Source organism: Hermetia illucens, chromosome 3 (assembly GCF_905115235.1).
Source record: "Hermetia illucens chromosome 3, iHerIll2.2.curated.20191125, whole genome shotgun sequence".
Taxonomy (NCBI): domain Eukaryota; kingdom Metazoa; phylum Arthropoda; class Insecta; order Diptera; family Stratiomyidae; genus Hermetia; species Hermetia illucens.
The window spans coordinates 6,116,098-6,130,456 of NC_051851.1; the positions used below are offsets into that span (position 1 = coordinate 6,116,098).

The following is a 14,359-nucleotide window of genomic DNA, read 5'->3' on the forward strand; positions in this document are numbered from 1 at the left end:
CTCGCTCCGAACAATATTGTCAGTTCTCTAATAACAGAGATGCCCAATTCGAGGGCAACTTAATTCAGCTAGAGAATCCGAACGTTAAAAACATTTAAATCCTCAGAACCGACCATATCAATTAGGTGAAATCTGTCCAATAAGATCTTCATCTTCAAGATAACTTCTGAGCACCAAAGGAAAGTAAAACCTTAGATGTACTTTTGCCGGTCCCTGCCTTCTGAACAAGGATCTTAGTTGGTTGCGGTTTTCGCAGGTTAAAACCGGCAAAAGTACATCTAAGGTATATCAGACGTCAAGAAGAAGACATGCCTCAGTGGCGCAGGCACTAAATGGTATCTGCATTATTTAAAAGAAGAACTGAAACCAAAAGAGGTCCTTAAGAAGGCTCAGGACAAGCCTAAGCCTGCAACAGAAGAACCAAAACAGAGGGCAGCATCGGAGATCAGCCCACAAGAGAGGAATACTACCAAAAAAAACCCAAATCTAAACTTAAGAGGCATGAAATCCAAAGCAGGGCAGCAGAAGGTAGGAACTAGGAAGCCCTCCGTTAGCTATACTAGTGAATCCGAGTGGATATACTGCTGAAATCATGTCCGGACTCTCACTCGTGAGGAGCAGAAAATCATTGAAGACCTTGTCGTCGTACATGTATGCAAGGTATGAAGTGTGGAACTCTTTTTCACCGGCATACACTTTCGACCAGGTCATATACTGGCAGATTGCGAAACGGAAAAGCAATGGAATGACTTAGAAGACTAGTCCCTGAATTGCTAGGCTGAAAGGGAGCAGAACTGTCAACATGTGTTAAGAATAATATACCAATACCCAAAGCCGCAGCGGTCGACATGAAGGATCTTCTGAGCCTCTTAATTACTCAGAATAAAGACACTTCGTGTATGGCGAGTTTTTAGAAGCAAGGTGGAGGGGAAACGCAAATTCCTCATGATCGGTGTAGATGACCGTTCCATGGAGATCGCAGCTCATTAATTAGAAATTTCGTAACATCTGATGCATGTGTCTTGAGGGAAAGGATACTTTGCGTCATTGAGGCGCAAGAGCAGAATTAAGTAAGGAAATATACCTGCCTTTCAATGAGGGGGAGAAGCTGGCTGATTTAGGTCTGTATCTTCTAGAGCTCAAGACAGACAGCGAGACACAGAGAAGTGCCCTTTCACTTCCGCTGGGCGTAACAAACTGGGGACTCGCCAAAGCACAAAGTCGCACTGATGACGTATAGGAAGAGAAGCAAAATGGAGTGACTTCAGGGAATCCTGTGAAGTGATTGACACACCACAGAAACATCCAAGCTATACAAAGCTGTACCCTAATGTAGGGTATATCCTCTAACAACCTGAAGAAGGGGACGCTTGCTGAGAAAACCACAGAAATCGACCACACTACTATAAAGGGGCGTAAAGTCATATTTGGGTTCTAAGGGATGTAAGGTCATCGGAGCCTTGGAATATATAGCAAGACCCCCCCACGGACTATGTCACACGCAAGCTGAACTTCACGAGAAACTTTGCTGTGGACCTTCCAACCAGGGCAAAGTGGAAGACCGGCGGCGTGTTGCAAGACTATGACACGGTATTCTTTACGGACGGATCAAAGATGGCCTATGGAGTCGGCGCGGGGGTTTTCTCGAATACACACGGTGTGTCCAAGTCGTATGGTCTCCCAGGTTTCACCAGTGTATTCCAGGCGGAAGTACTGGCGATATTGGAAGTCTGTCGATGGCTGGAGCGTGATTCGAGCCCCAAGCGTAACATAGCCATTCTGACCGACAGCCAAGCGGCCATCAAGGCCTTGTGCTCAACGACGACATCTTCCCGGTTGGTGGGGCAGTGCAGAGACACGCTCAACCATCTGGGCGGCACGCTCAAGATAACTCTCCTCTGGGTTCCCGGGCATAGGAACATAGAAGGGAATGAGCGGGCTGACGGATTGGCCAGGCAAGGCTCTGCTCTTGGCAGTCCCTCGGGGAACACAGTCGGTGTTCCGCTGGCGGCTGTCGGGGGCCGAGTCTACTCGCACTACCTAGCAGCCGCGGGCCTGAGATGGCGAAGGCTTACAAGCTGTGCCAAATCAAGGAGAATTTGGCCCGCTTATAACATAGCCCGATCACGAGAGCTCCTGTGCCAGACGCGTGCAAATGCATTCAAGATTACGGCGGTCTGCACGGAGCACTGGCCCATAGGGGACCATGCCGCTAGGCTCGGCTTCCCCTACAACTCGCATTGCCAAAGCTGCAGAGAAGGAAGGGAAACTCTCATGCACTTTCTCTGCGATTGCCCGGCTCTGGCTCGAGTCAGGCTGCGGACACTGGGTAAACCATTCTTTGGGGACCTCAGTGAGATTTCTGGTTGCAGGGTCGGAGAGCTGCTTTCCTTCGTGAATGCTACGGGCTGGCTCTGAAGATCCGAGCCAGCTGGACTCCGCTTCCCTGTTCCTATAACAACAGTCACGGTCTTAGGAGTTTGTGGCATCAAAACGGCGCACCAAAGCGCTAATTGGGCTCCTCGGAGCGGCCACTGATACCTACCTACCATATACCAAGACAATGGAGGCCGCCAAAAGTGGTTTTTATTCCAAAAGCGGATAAAAAGAATTCTTTTACCTGACAAGCGGTTGAGAAGATCATAGAGCAGGATGGGGAAGCGAAACTGCCCTGCATCAGCTCACGAGTGTATTATGCAATGCCATAGAAATTACAAAAATATCATTCTGTGCAGGAGTGTTCGACATAGCATTGCATGAGAAGGTATGAGATAGTTTGATCTGAAAACCAGTGGGGAACGTCCTGGGTAGAAACTCTGTAGTCATAAGCACTACTCCAAGTTGTTCACATGGAAGGGTACTATCACCGTTAGTGTGGAGTATATTAGTTGATAAACTTCTAGGAGAGCTAACAAATATTGGAATGTAAATCTAGCATTGCGCTGATGACGTCTGTAAGGGTAAATATGGGGACACCATATGTGATAGAATCCTAACTAGATTGAGAATTACTAGTACCCGGCTAAGCAGTTAAAGCCACCATAGTAACATTCATTAGGAAGCGCAAACTTGATCACCTGAGAGCCATTAGACTATATGACATGGAGGTTGGCAAATATTTTCCAATTATATTAGACCCAAAATTACTCTGAAAGTACAGTAAGGCCAAGTATTGCCTACGGGGCGATAATCTGGGCAAACCCAACTGAACTCAGCACAACAGCCAGGGTGATACACAAACTTCAAAGACTGGCAATTAGGTCTTCCTCAACGGCATCGTTGTACCTCGTTATGGGATTGACTCCATTCCCTCCTCATATATAGATAATAGAAAAAAGGATAATCTTCTGACTATCCAGGAGTATCAGCAAGATTGAAAGCTGCCTAATTCGAAGAAAGATTGGCCTTCTCTCTCGGCGATATCTCCGATAGGATGACAATGAGGTCTCAGGTGAGGTGAATTTTAAACTGACATGGAAATGTCTTAATAAACTTGAATACACTCAGTTCCCATAATAAGGATCATATTGAGTTAGACGACAATGAGGCAGCGGATAAGTTGGCCAGGAAAGGAGCAGAAACGCTGTTATATGGACCAGAAATCTTTTCTTTTTCTTCTTCTTCTTCTTCAGCCTTTGTCCCGTTCACAAGCGGGGTCGGCTCGTCGTGATCGGTTTCACCATTTGGCTCTATCGAATGCCTGATCTGGGTGCAATCTCGAGGCTTTTAAATCCCCATCCAACGTATCAAGCCACCGTTGTTTAGGTCTGCCTTTTGGACGTTTACCATCGACTTCGATGTTCAGATCAATCTTGGCAAGTGAATTCTCGTTAGCACGAATTGCGTGACCATACCATCGAAGACGCCTCTCTCGCAACTTTTCGACGATCGGTGCAACCCCATAATGATCGCAGACATCCTCATTTCGGATGTCATCAAAACGAGTCACCCGACTAGTCCCACGTAACATCTTCGTCTCCATTACCGCAAGACGCCGTTCATTGTCTTTTATAGTTGGCCAACATTCAGAACCATAGAGAGCGATAGGACGGCCAACATTGCGGTAAATTTTCGATTTGAGACGTTCGTTGATACGTCGATCACAAAGAACACCAGTTGTGAAACGCCTCTTCATCCAGGTTGTGTTAATGAGTGAAGGAATTTCATAACGCAGTTCTCCATTAGCTGATAGCGTTGACCCGAGGAAATCGGTCAGTTCTGGGCAGATCACTGCCGCTGACAGTGATTGTACCTGTTTCATGGGGATCGGTCTTCAAAAATTCAGTTTTGTTGAGATTCAATCTGAGATCGTGTTGCATGAGGCGATCATTCCATTTTTGGACAAGTTGTTCGAGATCATTTTTGCTATCAGCTGCTAGGAAAACATCATCTGCATAAAGCAGTGTGTAGGATTCTGGACCTTCGATATCCCGTGTGACGGTGTCCATAACAAGAACAAAGAGGAGTGGTGAGAGGGCACTTCCTTAATGAACACCAACAGAGACACGAAGCGGTTTTGATACACCCGCCATACTTCGAACTTTACTTTTCGGATCGTGGTAGAGCAATTGAACCCAGCGTACGAATTCTTCTGGCACGAAGTGTTGTCGTAAAGCATACCAGATGAGTTCGTGTGGTACACGGTCAAACGCTTTCTCTAGATCCAGAAAAGCAATGTAAAGTGGTCGATGCTTCTCACGGTGTTTCCCCATAAGTAACCGCACAGCGTGTATTGCGTCAGTAGTTCCGCAGTTCTTGACAAATCCGGCTTGATTCACGGTTATTTCAACGATTTCGCGAATACGGTTGTCAAGAATGCGTTCAAAAATCTTCATGGTATGGGAAAGTAACCGGATCGGACGGTAATTTGAACATTCTGCTGGGCTACCTTTCTTTTTCCATATTGGAACAGTGGTACTTTCTTGCCAGTCAGATGGTGTTCTTCCTTCCTGAATAACCCGGTTAAAGAATTCACTGAGCCACAGTGTTGGGTCCCAGCTCTTCGCTTTCCAGAGCTCAGATGCAATGTCGTCAGTTCCTGTGACTTTCCCTGATTTCATTCGTTTTATTGCCTCCCCGACTTCAGTTTCGCTGACAGTTAAGCCCTTGAGTGTTTAACGTAGGTACCTGTTGTGGAGACTTAATCCTATGGTCCTCTCCAGACACGGATTGCTTTTGTAATCACAATCAGAGCCCCGCTGAGACAAGCAACAACGGTACCACTCTATACCAAGTGCATAGCTTAGCATTCATACTGGTGGATGCAAGAATTACCTAAATCTCTACCGGACTAAGGAGTACGGCACCCGTGCTGAAACGCAACACCATGCCGAGGCCCGAAGGTCTCTTCTCGCTTGAGCACAACCACAACCACCATGAAACTCCCACTAGGGGCCCTACCGCAAATAACCGAGCTAACCTCACATACAGCGGCTCGACGGTTGGTAAGCAAAGTACCGTTCTTGTCATTAACGCAAGAGAAGTGTTTGATATCCTGTGAACGTTCTTACACAGATCTCTCGCCATCCCGAGTGTCCAGTTTATTGTAAAAATTTTTGTAATGGTTCGCTCGGGTAACAGCGACCGCTTTCTTTGCTTCCCGGTTGGCAATCGTATAAATTTGCCAATTAGCAGGCGTTTTATCGTCGAGAAATTTATGGTAGAGGCGTTTCTTTTCACGGACCTTCATTTCAACATCATCATTCCAAAGCCAAGTATCTCGGTTGATGTACCGCTTACCCGGCTTGATGAGCCCGAGGGTTGCAGAGGTCGCTTTGTGGATCGTGTCTTTCATTTGGCTCCATGATTCTTCCACATTCGTAATGGTCGGCAATCGTATGAGTGAGATAGTTTCTTCTTTCTTCTCACCAAATCGCCACCATTTAATGCGCGCCGGGTCGGTGCGTTCCTCACGCTGTTTTATCGGTGGCTTAATTCGCAGGACGGTAATCAACGGCCGATGTTGAGGAGCGATGGTCTCATAAGGAACGACTTTGCAGTCAGTGACAGTGGTAAAATGTTGACGTCTTATGAGAATATAGTCGATTTTCCTTTTACTGTTCCCACTATAAAATGTGTGAAGATGAGACAATCGTTTGATGAACCATATATTCATAAGTACAAGGTCATGGGTGTCCGCAAAATCGATTATATGCTCGCCACCCTCATTGCGCGCTCCGAACCCCTTTCCCCCATGGCACCTGTTACCGTGTCTCCCTTTCCACTCACATGACCATTAAGGTCGCCGGCAATAATAATATAGTCGTCAGCAGGCACGTGACAAGTCTTTTCATCGAGAAGTTGCCAGAAGGCATCTTTCTCGGCATCAGGTCGACCTGTCTGTGGTGCGTATGCGGTGAAGAAGTGAATAGTGCGATCAGCTGATATAATAGTGAGCTTCATTAGGCGATCATTCGATTTCTTTAATGGCGTCATGGAAACCCTCCGAGATGGCAATGCCAACACCATATTGAGTGTGTGGGTTACCAAAATAGAGAAGTTTATAGCCATTTTTACCGCGTTGGCGTTCAATGTCGCAGCTTTTGGCACCAGACCATCGGGTTTCTTGAAGAGCGCAGATATCTATGCGCCTTTTCCAAACGGTTCTTGCGAGTTCCTCGGTCTTTCCAGTTAGGGTACCAACATTTAGCATGCAGACACGTATTTGTTTTGTTTGTTTTGTTGGGACTAACTTGTTTACGTCCTGACGTCGTCCACGCGTCAAGAACCCTTGCCCATTTCTCGACAGGACTGGGACCCGTCCTGCCGCGTCGACTGAGGTGGACGCCCTAGCATTTCCCCGAGGCTTGTGATCATCATGTTTGTAACGACATTGTAAGCATTTTCTTGGTGGGCCTGTCGCGGGACCTGTCACCAAGAGAGATCAGCTAGGATTCAGCATAGTAGAATAACTCCAACTATACTCTATTTATCTCTTTCCCTGACCTCAGCATTTTATTTTTATTTTATTCAGGATAGTACAGAGTACGTTGCCTCAAACCCTCCTCCTTTACCTGGGCTTGGGACCAGCATACTATGTTAATAGCATGGCGGAATCTAAAAGGCGTTTGAGGCTTTGACGGTAGGGAATGAGAAACAATGGTTTACTGGGCGAACTTACCAGGAATGGAACAATCCTAGATGGTTATGGAAGGATGAGAACCCACAGAGACCCTTACGATCATAGTATAGATACTCACTGGTTGTTACAGGTTAAATTCTAATGGGGGAAGCTAGGGATATTTCAGGACATTGTCTGTCCAGACGAATGACGAACCATCCATGCATGTTCTGGGACAGAGCATCTGTGGAAAGGGAAGCGGCACAATACTCCTTCCAGGATGCATTGCCATTTCCCTAGACGCTATAATCATACAATATCAAAGATATAGTAGTGCTAATCCCATCTGAGGGGTGGATTACTTCAATATTTTTCAGAGCCAATACTCTTCCAGTTTTCAAATATATCATTTTCTCTGACAGAGAATAAAGATTAAGCTAGATTCAAATTTATATTTTGTTGCCAATTCACATCAACTAAAACGGAACTATGACATCTATGTATATTTACTATAGTTGATTATGTCCAAAGAGAAATTATTTATTTTGCGATAAAACTTACATTGTATAATTTGCTGTCTCGCGTCGAGCCAATGCATCGCAGACGACATCATCGTAGGCCATATTAACGCGACAAGCTTTCTCCAAATTCAAATTTTGCGTTGCTAATCCAGCTAATACACTTGGCATAATATAACATGCTAATAAGGGCTCCACCGTTATATTATTCCAAATATGTGAACATTTCTCCTTAATCGTCATCTTTTTCCAAGTATTCCCTTTCTTTTCGCCACCCATTTTGGATAATTTATTCGATTCCGAAACTATAAAGAGAGAGAAACATAAAAATTAATTAAAGATACATTTTAAATTGCAAATATGTAGTTTAGATACTGTATCTCGATATAGGATTTTAGAATACAACTTTAGTGTGAGAGAGATAAGATTGATTGCGCAATTGGTATAATACGGTCGTCCATGAGAAGACACCTCAGGAATGATACAATTAACTTGGCTTCTAGGCATTTAAGTGAGATTCTGATCTGGAATAATTCCAGGTCCTTGAAATTCCAAGCCAGCACAGTGCACTGAGTTTGCATAACAGAGCGAAAAAGAACTTAAGAAGATAATTTCAGATTGGGGTAGCTTTTCCCGTTTGCACCTAGATTTGAGCCAGTCGGAGTTATTCAGAGTATTTACACAAACACATCTGGCTCTCGCCGGAATTATCATAAATCCCATTTCAAATTTAAATTTTTCCCAAATATTTTTCCCCAAAATCTACACATCCGCCCACGTAATTAACATATTAAGTCGCTTCCCAAACAACAGAAGTTGCGACTCATCAAACTAGAATTCAGCTAACAAACGAAATATTTAATTTATCAGTTTCAGTCTAACTAGGGAGCATATCATGACTATCTTTTAATTTCGCTTAATTCACGTAGACATTGGACTCGTAAATAAGATTCTTTTGTAATCAGCTGGCTCTAAACGCTTCATAGGAATGTAAACAAAATACTTTTAGGACAACGAATCAGACAAAAATCGTTATGAAAGCGTACACCTATCATTAACCGTGGGTTCCACTTTGCACGACCCCTTTCGTGATTTAGACGTGTCACTGTTTATAATAACAGATAGAATACGTAGCGAGAATATACTCGTATAGTGTTCATACATTATCAGCCAAAAATGATGCTAGTTAGAACCAGTTGCATGTGCGTATCTCAAGTTGTAAGCTTTTGTGCCCATCAGGTACGCATTACCTAACTACAAATAACATCTAAACTGCGAATGATGATATTGAAGCAGCGAAGCAAACAATCGAAAAGGGCTCAGTAATTACTTGCCACAGGCAGAGAAACAAAAGTTGTCCCTCAGGTGTGGCTTTGTCACCTGAGTCACCTAAGCTGGTATATAAATTCGCTAACGAGCCCTAGAGATAAGATACTCAAAACATGGTAAAAAACCGAAAACCAACAAGATCTTGCGCATATGCCCACTACCGAAACCATAAAAACTCCAATACATTATGGGTGTATTTCACCCTATCGACTGGCGGCTCTTCAATGATTATAGGTGAAAACGCTATAACTGCTCATCTCCTAATATGGTCTCTATCTCCCCAGGAATTGGATCCTGTTTGCAAAAAGATCCATCTTGCTGGGGAGAGCGGAAGTGACGCCCAGAGCCTTTTAGAATGCAGCCCTCGGTAGAAGCTTACCAAAGTAGATCTGATATGGAGCGAGATACATCCAACGAAGATGATTGAAAATCAACCCTCAAAAAAGGACTTACAGAATTCACGAAAGCCAACCAGAAGCTAATGACCGGTACACGTTGGGACACACTGGAAGTCCCCGAAGCCGTCGACAACTCTCTGTCAACATCGACGGAGCGATGTGAGTGTAGCTCTGCCAAGTTGGTAGTTGCAACGTGTATCAGGAGCCAGCCCCTTCGGTACCCTAGTCGGGTAGTGTGAATTGAACCGGTGTTAGTAGACCGCGTTGCCCCGAACGAACGCTGACTCTTCAGTGAATTCCGGGATCAGCTAAACGTAGGTAAGGCCTCAGAAAACTGGGGTTGGGGGTATGTCCCCGAGGGTTCACCTGTTCCTGAGTATTGCGGCCCGCTCCCTTGCACACGATGCGCTGGTAAGTTTTCCATGGAGAATATACATAAATTAATAAAAAAAAAATTAATAAAAAAAATCGACGAAACAACAGGGAAGGAGGAAGAGCTGAGTGCATCGTTCACCGCAGCGATCAGCGAAAGAAGCAGCGAGGGCGAACATACCCCTATGTGACACAGGGACGCCGAAATTAAGAGGAAGCCTTATCAAGTGGCGCGACTGACCGTGCGGAGATGGCAACTCCAATACCTTGTAGTGCCCCTGTTTCGAAAGAAAGTTCAGACAGAATTGCTAGTCCTTAGCAGATGGATTCGGATACAAACCAAGTGCAAGTGCAGTCAACCGTCCTAGCTAGAGCCAAAGAGGAAAGGCTCATGAGGAAATGCCCAGCAGTGGTGAAGCGTATGAAGTCGGCAACGCTCCTCCAGAGGAACGTCAGCAAAGGCGTCAAAAACCGGCTGATGGAACTGGAGGAACTATTGGACCGCATCTCCTTCTCCTTAAAAGACAAGGAAACGAAGAGGGACTAAACGTCGGCTCTGCTTATTAAGCCGACGGAAGGCAAGACATTTGCGGAAGTCCTTAGTGAAATCCGCTACAGGATGAAACCCGAAGTGAACGAAGCAGGGGCGTCTTCCATATGGAAAACGAGGAGTGGCGGACTTCTCGTCGAACTGGGCCCATAGACAACTAACAAGAGTACGTTCTGCGAAGCGGTCAAGGGGTTATTGGGGGAGAAGGCTTTTGTGTCCAGCCTAGAGCTCATGTGCTCTCTAAAAAACCGAGATCTTGACTGCCTCACAGAAAAGGTGGAAGTTGAGGGGGCGGTAAAGAGTGAATGTCCAGAGGTAACCAAAGCCCGGGTGGGTATGACCCCTGAAAATGCTCGAGGACAAAAGCTCGCCGTGGTGGAAGTCCCAGAGGAATATGCGAGAAAACTCCTTAGCAGTGGGAAAATCAAAATTGGATGGGTAGTATGCAGGGTACGAAAGCGGATTGTCCCCGGCTACTTGAGCAGCTTGGAACGGAATGGATAGGATGACAGCATGCCGGAGATGCAGCTAGGTGGATCATCAAAAGGAGACCTGCAATGAAAGCGAGAGTTGCGTTCTCTGCAGGGATCGTGGCGCGTCTGATGAGAGCGTCGCACACAGCGGGCTCGTTGCTCCACTACCAGCTTCTACACATACTGGCAACACAGCTAACAACCAAGCATTTCCATATAGTCGTCAGCAGCGCTATCGCAACCTGCCCCCCACAACAATAACCACACACACAATCACGCAGTAAGTCATGAATAATTCTCACCCCTTATAATTACCAACCAAATTATCCCCCCCCACAAATGCAACTAAAAAGATTACAACCAAACCGATCTCAACCACCTCATCCAATATCTCCCTCAAGAAAACGACTGGAAACAGGTGGTATATGACTTTTGGGAATTAATTAGGAATGAAGGAAATTATCCCTTCTTCAAGTACACACCATTACAGCAGGAACCCCGTCTACCAGGTTTTGAGAGGACTCTATTTCACGTACTTCTCCAGAGAATTCTTAATGAATTGTCTTTGGTACTATAAGTGTCAGCCCGTACGAGACGAGCACCTCCAGATTTTATTCAAAATCCCTGCACCAATTCGTAGTTACCTTGCAACAAAAATTTCCACAATTAACCCTCACCAGAACTAGGGCGATGTTCCACTACTTAGTAAAGTTCAAGAAGTATGGTATGGTGAAATCGACCAATATCGAAACTATCAACGAATAAAGCATGCAGCATCTAATTGCAATTTGCCTTACCATTGTGTTAAATACAATGCTCTCAAGGCCCCGCCCAAAAACTAAGTGCAAAACCACATCGGCATCAATTGCGACTTCGATGTACATATAAGTTACCGCAACTGCCGGTTATTAATTCAGCTTGGCAAACGTCAAACTCTAAGCTAAATCAGCGCCACACGTCACCAAAATTCACTTACATCGAACAATGAAATACAATCCCTCCTACTTAACCGGCCAAACCAACACCATCCTCCCCACCTACAATTCCCAACCCACATTTATAGAAAAAAGCCTAGCCTTCATCTCCTTCCACTGCCAAATGTTGCCGAGCAATGACTGCTAATTTATGAAGTTTCAGCTCAACGTCATATCACCCATAAGTAGACACAAGAGGCATCAGCTACTCACCTTCCTTAATTCATTATTACTCAACCTTCTATTCCTTAATGACACCAAACTACATATCAGACACAAACTATACCAAATTCTGCACAGACCGTGTAGGCGGACAAAATGAAAAAACCGCCATCTAAGTAACATTCCTGGAAGTCCCACAGATCTTTATCAATACCTGTGTCGCACTAGCCCTCGAACTGACGATCGCGTCATCCTCCATATGACATAACCGAACTAGCACAGCACTACAAATCCCTCCCAGCGACCCCGATCGAACCAGTTTTCCTCATACTTGGTGGTGAACTAAACGTTAAACATCATTCGTGGTACAACACCATAATGGGCATATCGGGAATAGGTTAGCCAGCTGGTACTGCTAAAAACCACACATCTTCCAACTGACCCTCCAACCTCCATTTGACGGTTCATATACTGAACTTTTCCTCACGAATAACAATTTTTTAATTCATTTCCACCTTATAACGCCTAGTGAAATGGATATTCAATGCCAACACCTTTGAACTACTCTCCAAAATCCAACCCAAACTCCTTCCGAACTACGCATCATCAAACTGGAACCTATTCAACCGCAGACTGGCAGACAAACTATCGGCTATCCACATTCCACCCGTCCGATCCACTGAACAGATTGATCACGCTCTCCTGAAGCAACTGAGGGAGAATGTCAGCTAACCGTCTCGCTATCCCCAGCCTCCTCTAAACTATCAAAGAATAATCACACTTGCTCCCCAGATTCTCAACCTATTCAAGGAGAAAACCACACTCCGTCGTCAGCTTCATTGAAACAGATATACCCTCAACACAATTAGCTCAAACTCCGCATATATTCCTTGACAGCACTCATACGATTCCAATCGAAATACCCTACTAAAACACTATATCTTCAAGCATCCAAGCATCAGCCTCAACTACCAAACTCCGACAACCATGCCCCCGCCAAACAGCCTATCTATCAGAAAGAGAGACATTCAGATCTATAATTTTCACCCACGCCTCTGCAGACTCATCCGTAATTACATATATATCCAACCGACAATCACAAGTCCCTCTCCGAATGCTACAGCCTTCCAGCACACATCTGGCAAGGATCAGTCCCTTCAGAAACTCTGTTCTTCCTAAGCACAGCCGGTCCAAATTTTTACCAACACTCCTCACGCCCTTAAACAATCCAATCCTCTGAGGGCCCCACCTTATACTATACGTCTCTTCCCGGAACATCCGAATTGCTCAAAACCGACTAAATGAAACTATCTAATCCCTAAGCTCATTCATGAAGCCTCTAAAATTACTTCCAAATCTCTCCAAATGCGAAGCAATAGTTTTTCGAGGCAGAGCCAAATTTATGCCCAATGCTAGCTACCTCACCCAACCTCGTTATCAAAGTCCGATCAACCAAGATCCCGCCACAAAACACCTAGGTATATGCAGCTGAATTCCCTTTTATCACTTATCCCACAAGTAAACTCTATCCTTTCCAACAAAATGAAAGGTCTTACGGCCAATCCTCATAAAAGAATCCGCAATCTGCCTCGAAGTAAAACCCACTGTCACAACCAGCTCTAATTATGTATGGTTTCGCCCCCTGATGTGACCTGTCATCAGTCATTGATAAACAAGCGTAAAAAAACTCTTGAAGGTTAAACGCTCACCAAGCTTAGTCCGAGTCAACTGACAACAACAAAGAGTATTGAAATTCAACCAAATCTCCCTTTCGATGAAGCAAAAGTTGCGAAACCATGGTTTGGACGTCGCCGTAAGCAGCAGAAATAGGCGGTTCAAAAATCTCTTGAGATCAACCAAAGGCTAAATGGCTAAATCTGGAATATGCAAAATTCCCTGTACCCATCGTAAATGTTTGGCAGATGAAAAGGAAGGTGGAACACCTAGAGGAGGCAAAATTGACGGATCAACCCCCGAAACATACCGCCTCCGCGAACAACACCACCAGTGCAGGTGTTTTCATCGAGCCGCACTTTCAAACCCTCTCGGTCGCAAACAACTCCACTAAGTAAAACCTGACTATATCGCGACTTGATTTCGACATCAGTGCCGAGGTCTCCAACATCGTCCAAGCACCACCGGAATTCAGCAAGTATGGGGATCTGAAAGTTGCCATCCTCACTCAGCTCATTGACTCATCGGATGCACAGCTGCACAAACTTCTCACAGACATCGAAGTTGGGGACAGACGGCTGGATTTGTTGTCGCAAGCTCATTCTTATCAAAAACCGAGCGCTGGACGAGCTTGTCCAGCAGTGGGGTCGAATGTTTCTACGAGTTCTCAACCAGTCTGAATACGTCTTCTGGGCAAAGGTCCTCCAGGAGACCTCACTGCCTTGTACCTGGTGATTATACAACTGACAACTCTCACTCGAGACGCATTTCAACAGCCTTGTGACACAACTGACTTCTAAAGTGGCAACTCTACTACAACAAGGCCGGATCTACGCACGGGTTACTGCT

General features: G+C 45.2%; 1 protein-coding gene across 1 annotated transcript in view; it reads right to left on the reverse strand.

Moving 5' to 3' along the window:
• Positions 1-14,359, reverse strand: part of LOC119652479 (tetracycline resistance protein, class C) — a 140,655-nt gene that overhangs the window by 37,742 nt on the left and 88,554 nt on the right. Inside the window, exon 2 of the mRNA XM_038056652.1 lies at positions 7,622-7,883. Within this exon, the coding sequence (XP_037912580.1) occupies positions 7,622-7,857 (236 nt within the window). The 5' untranslated portion in view covers positions 7,858-7,883. The remainder of the gene's footprint in view (positions 1-7,621; positions 7,884-14,359) is intronic.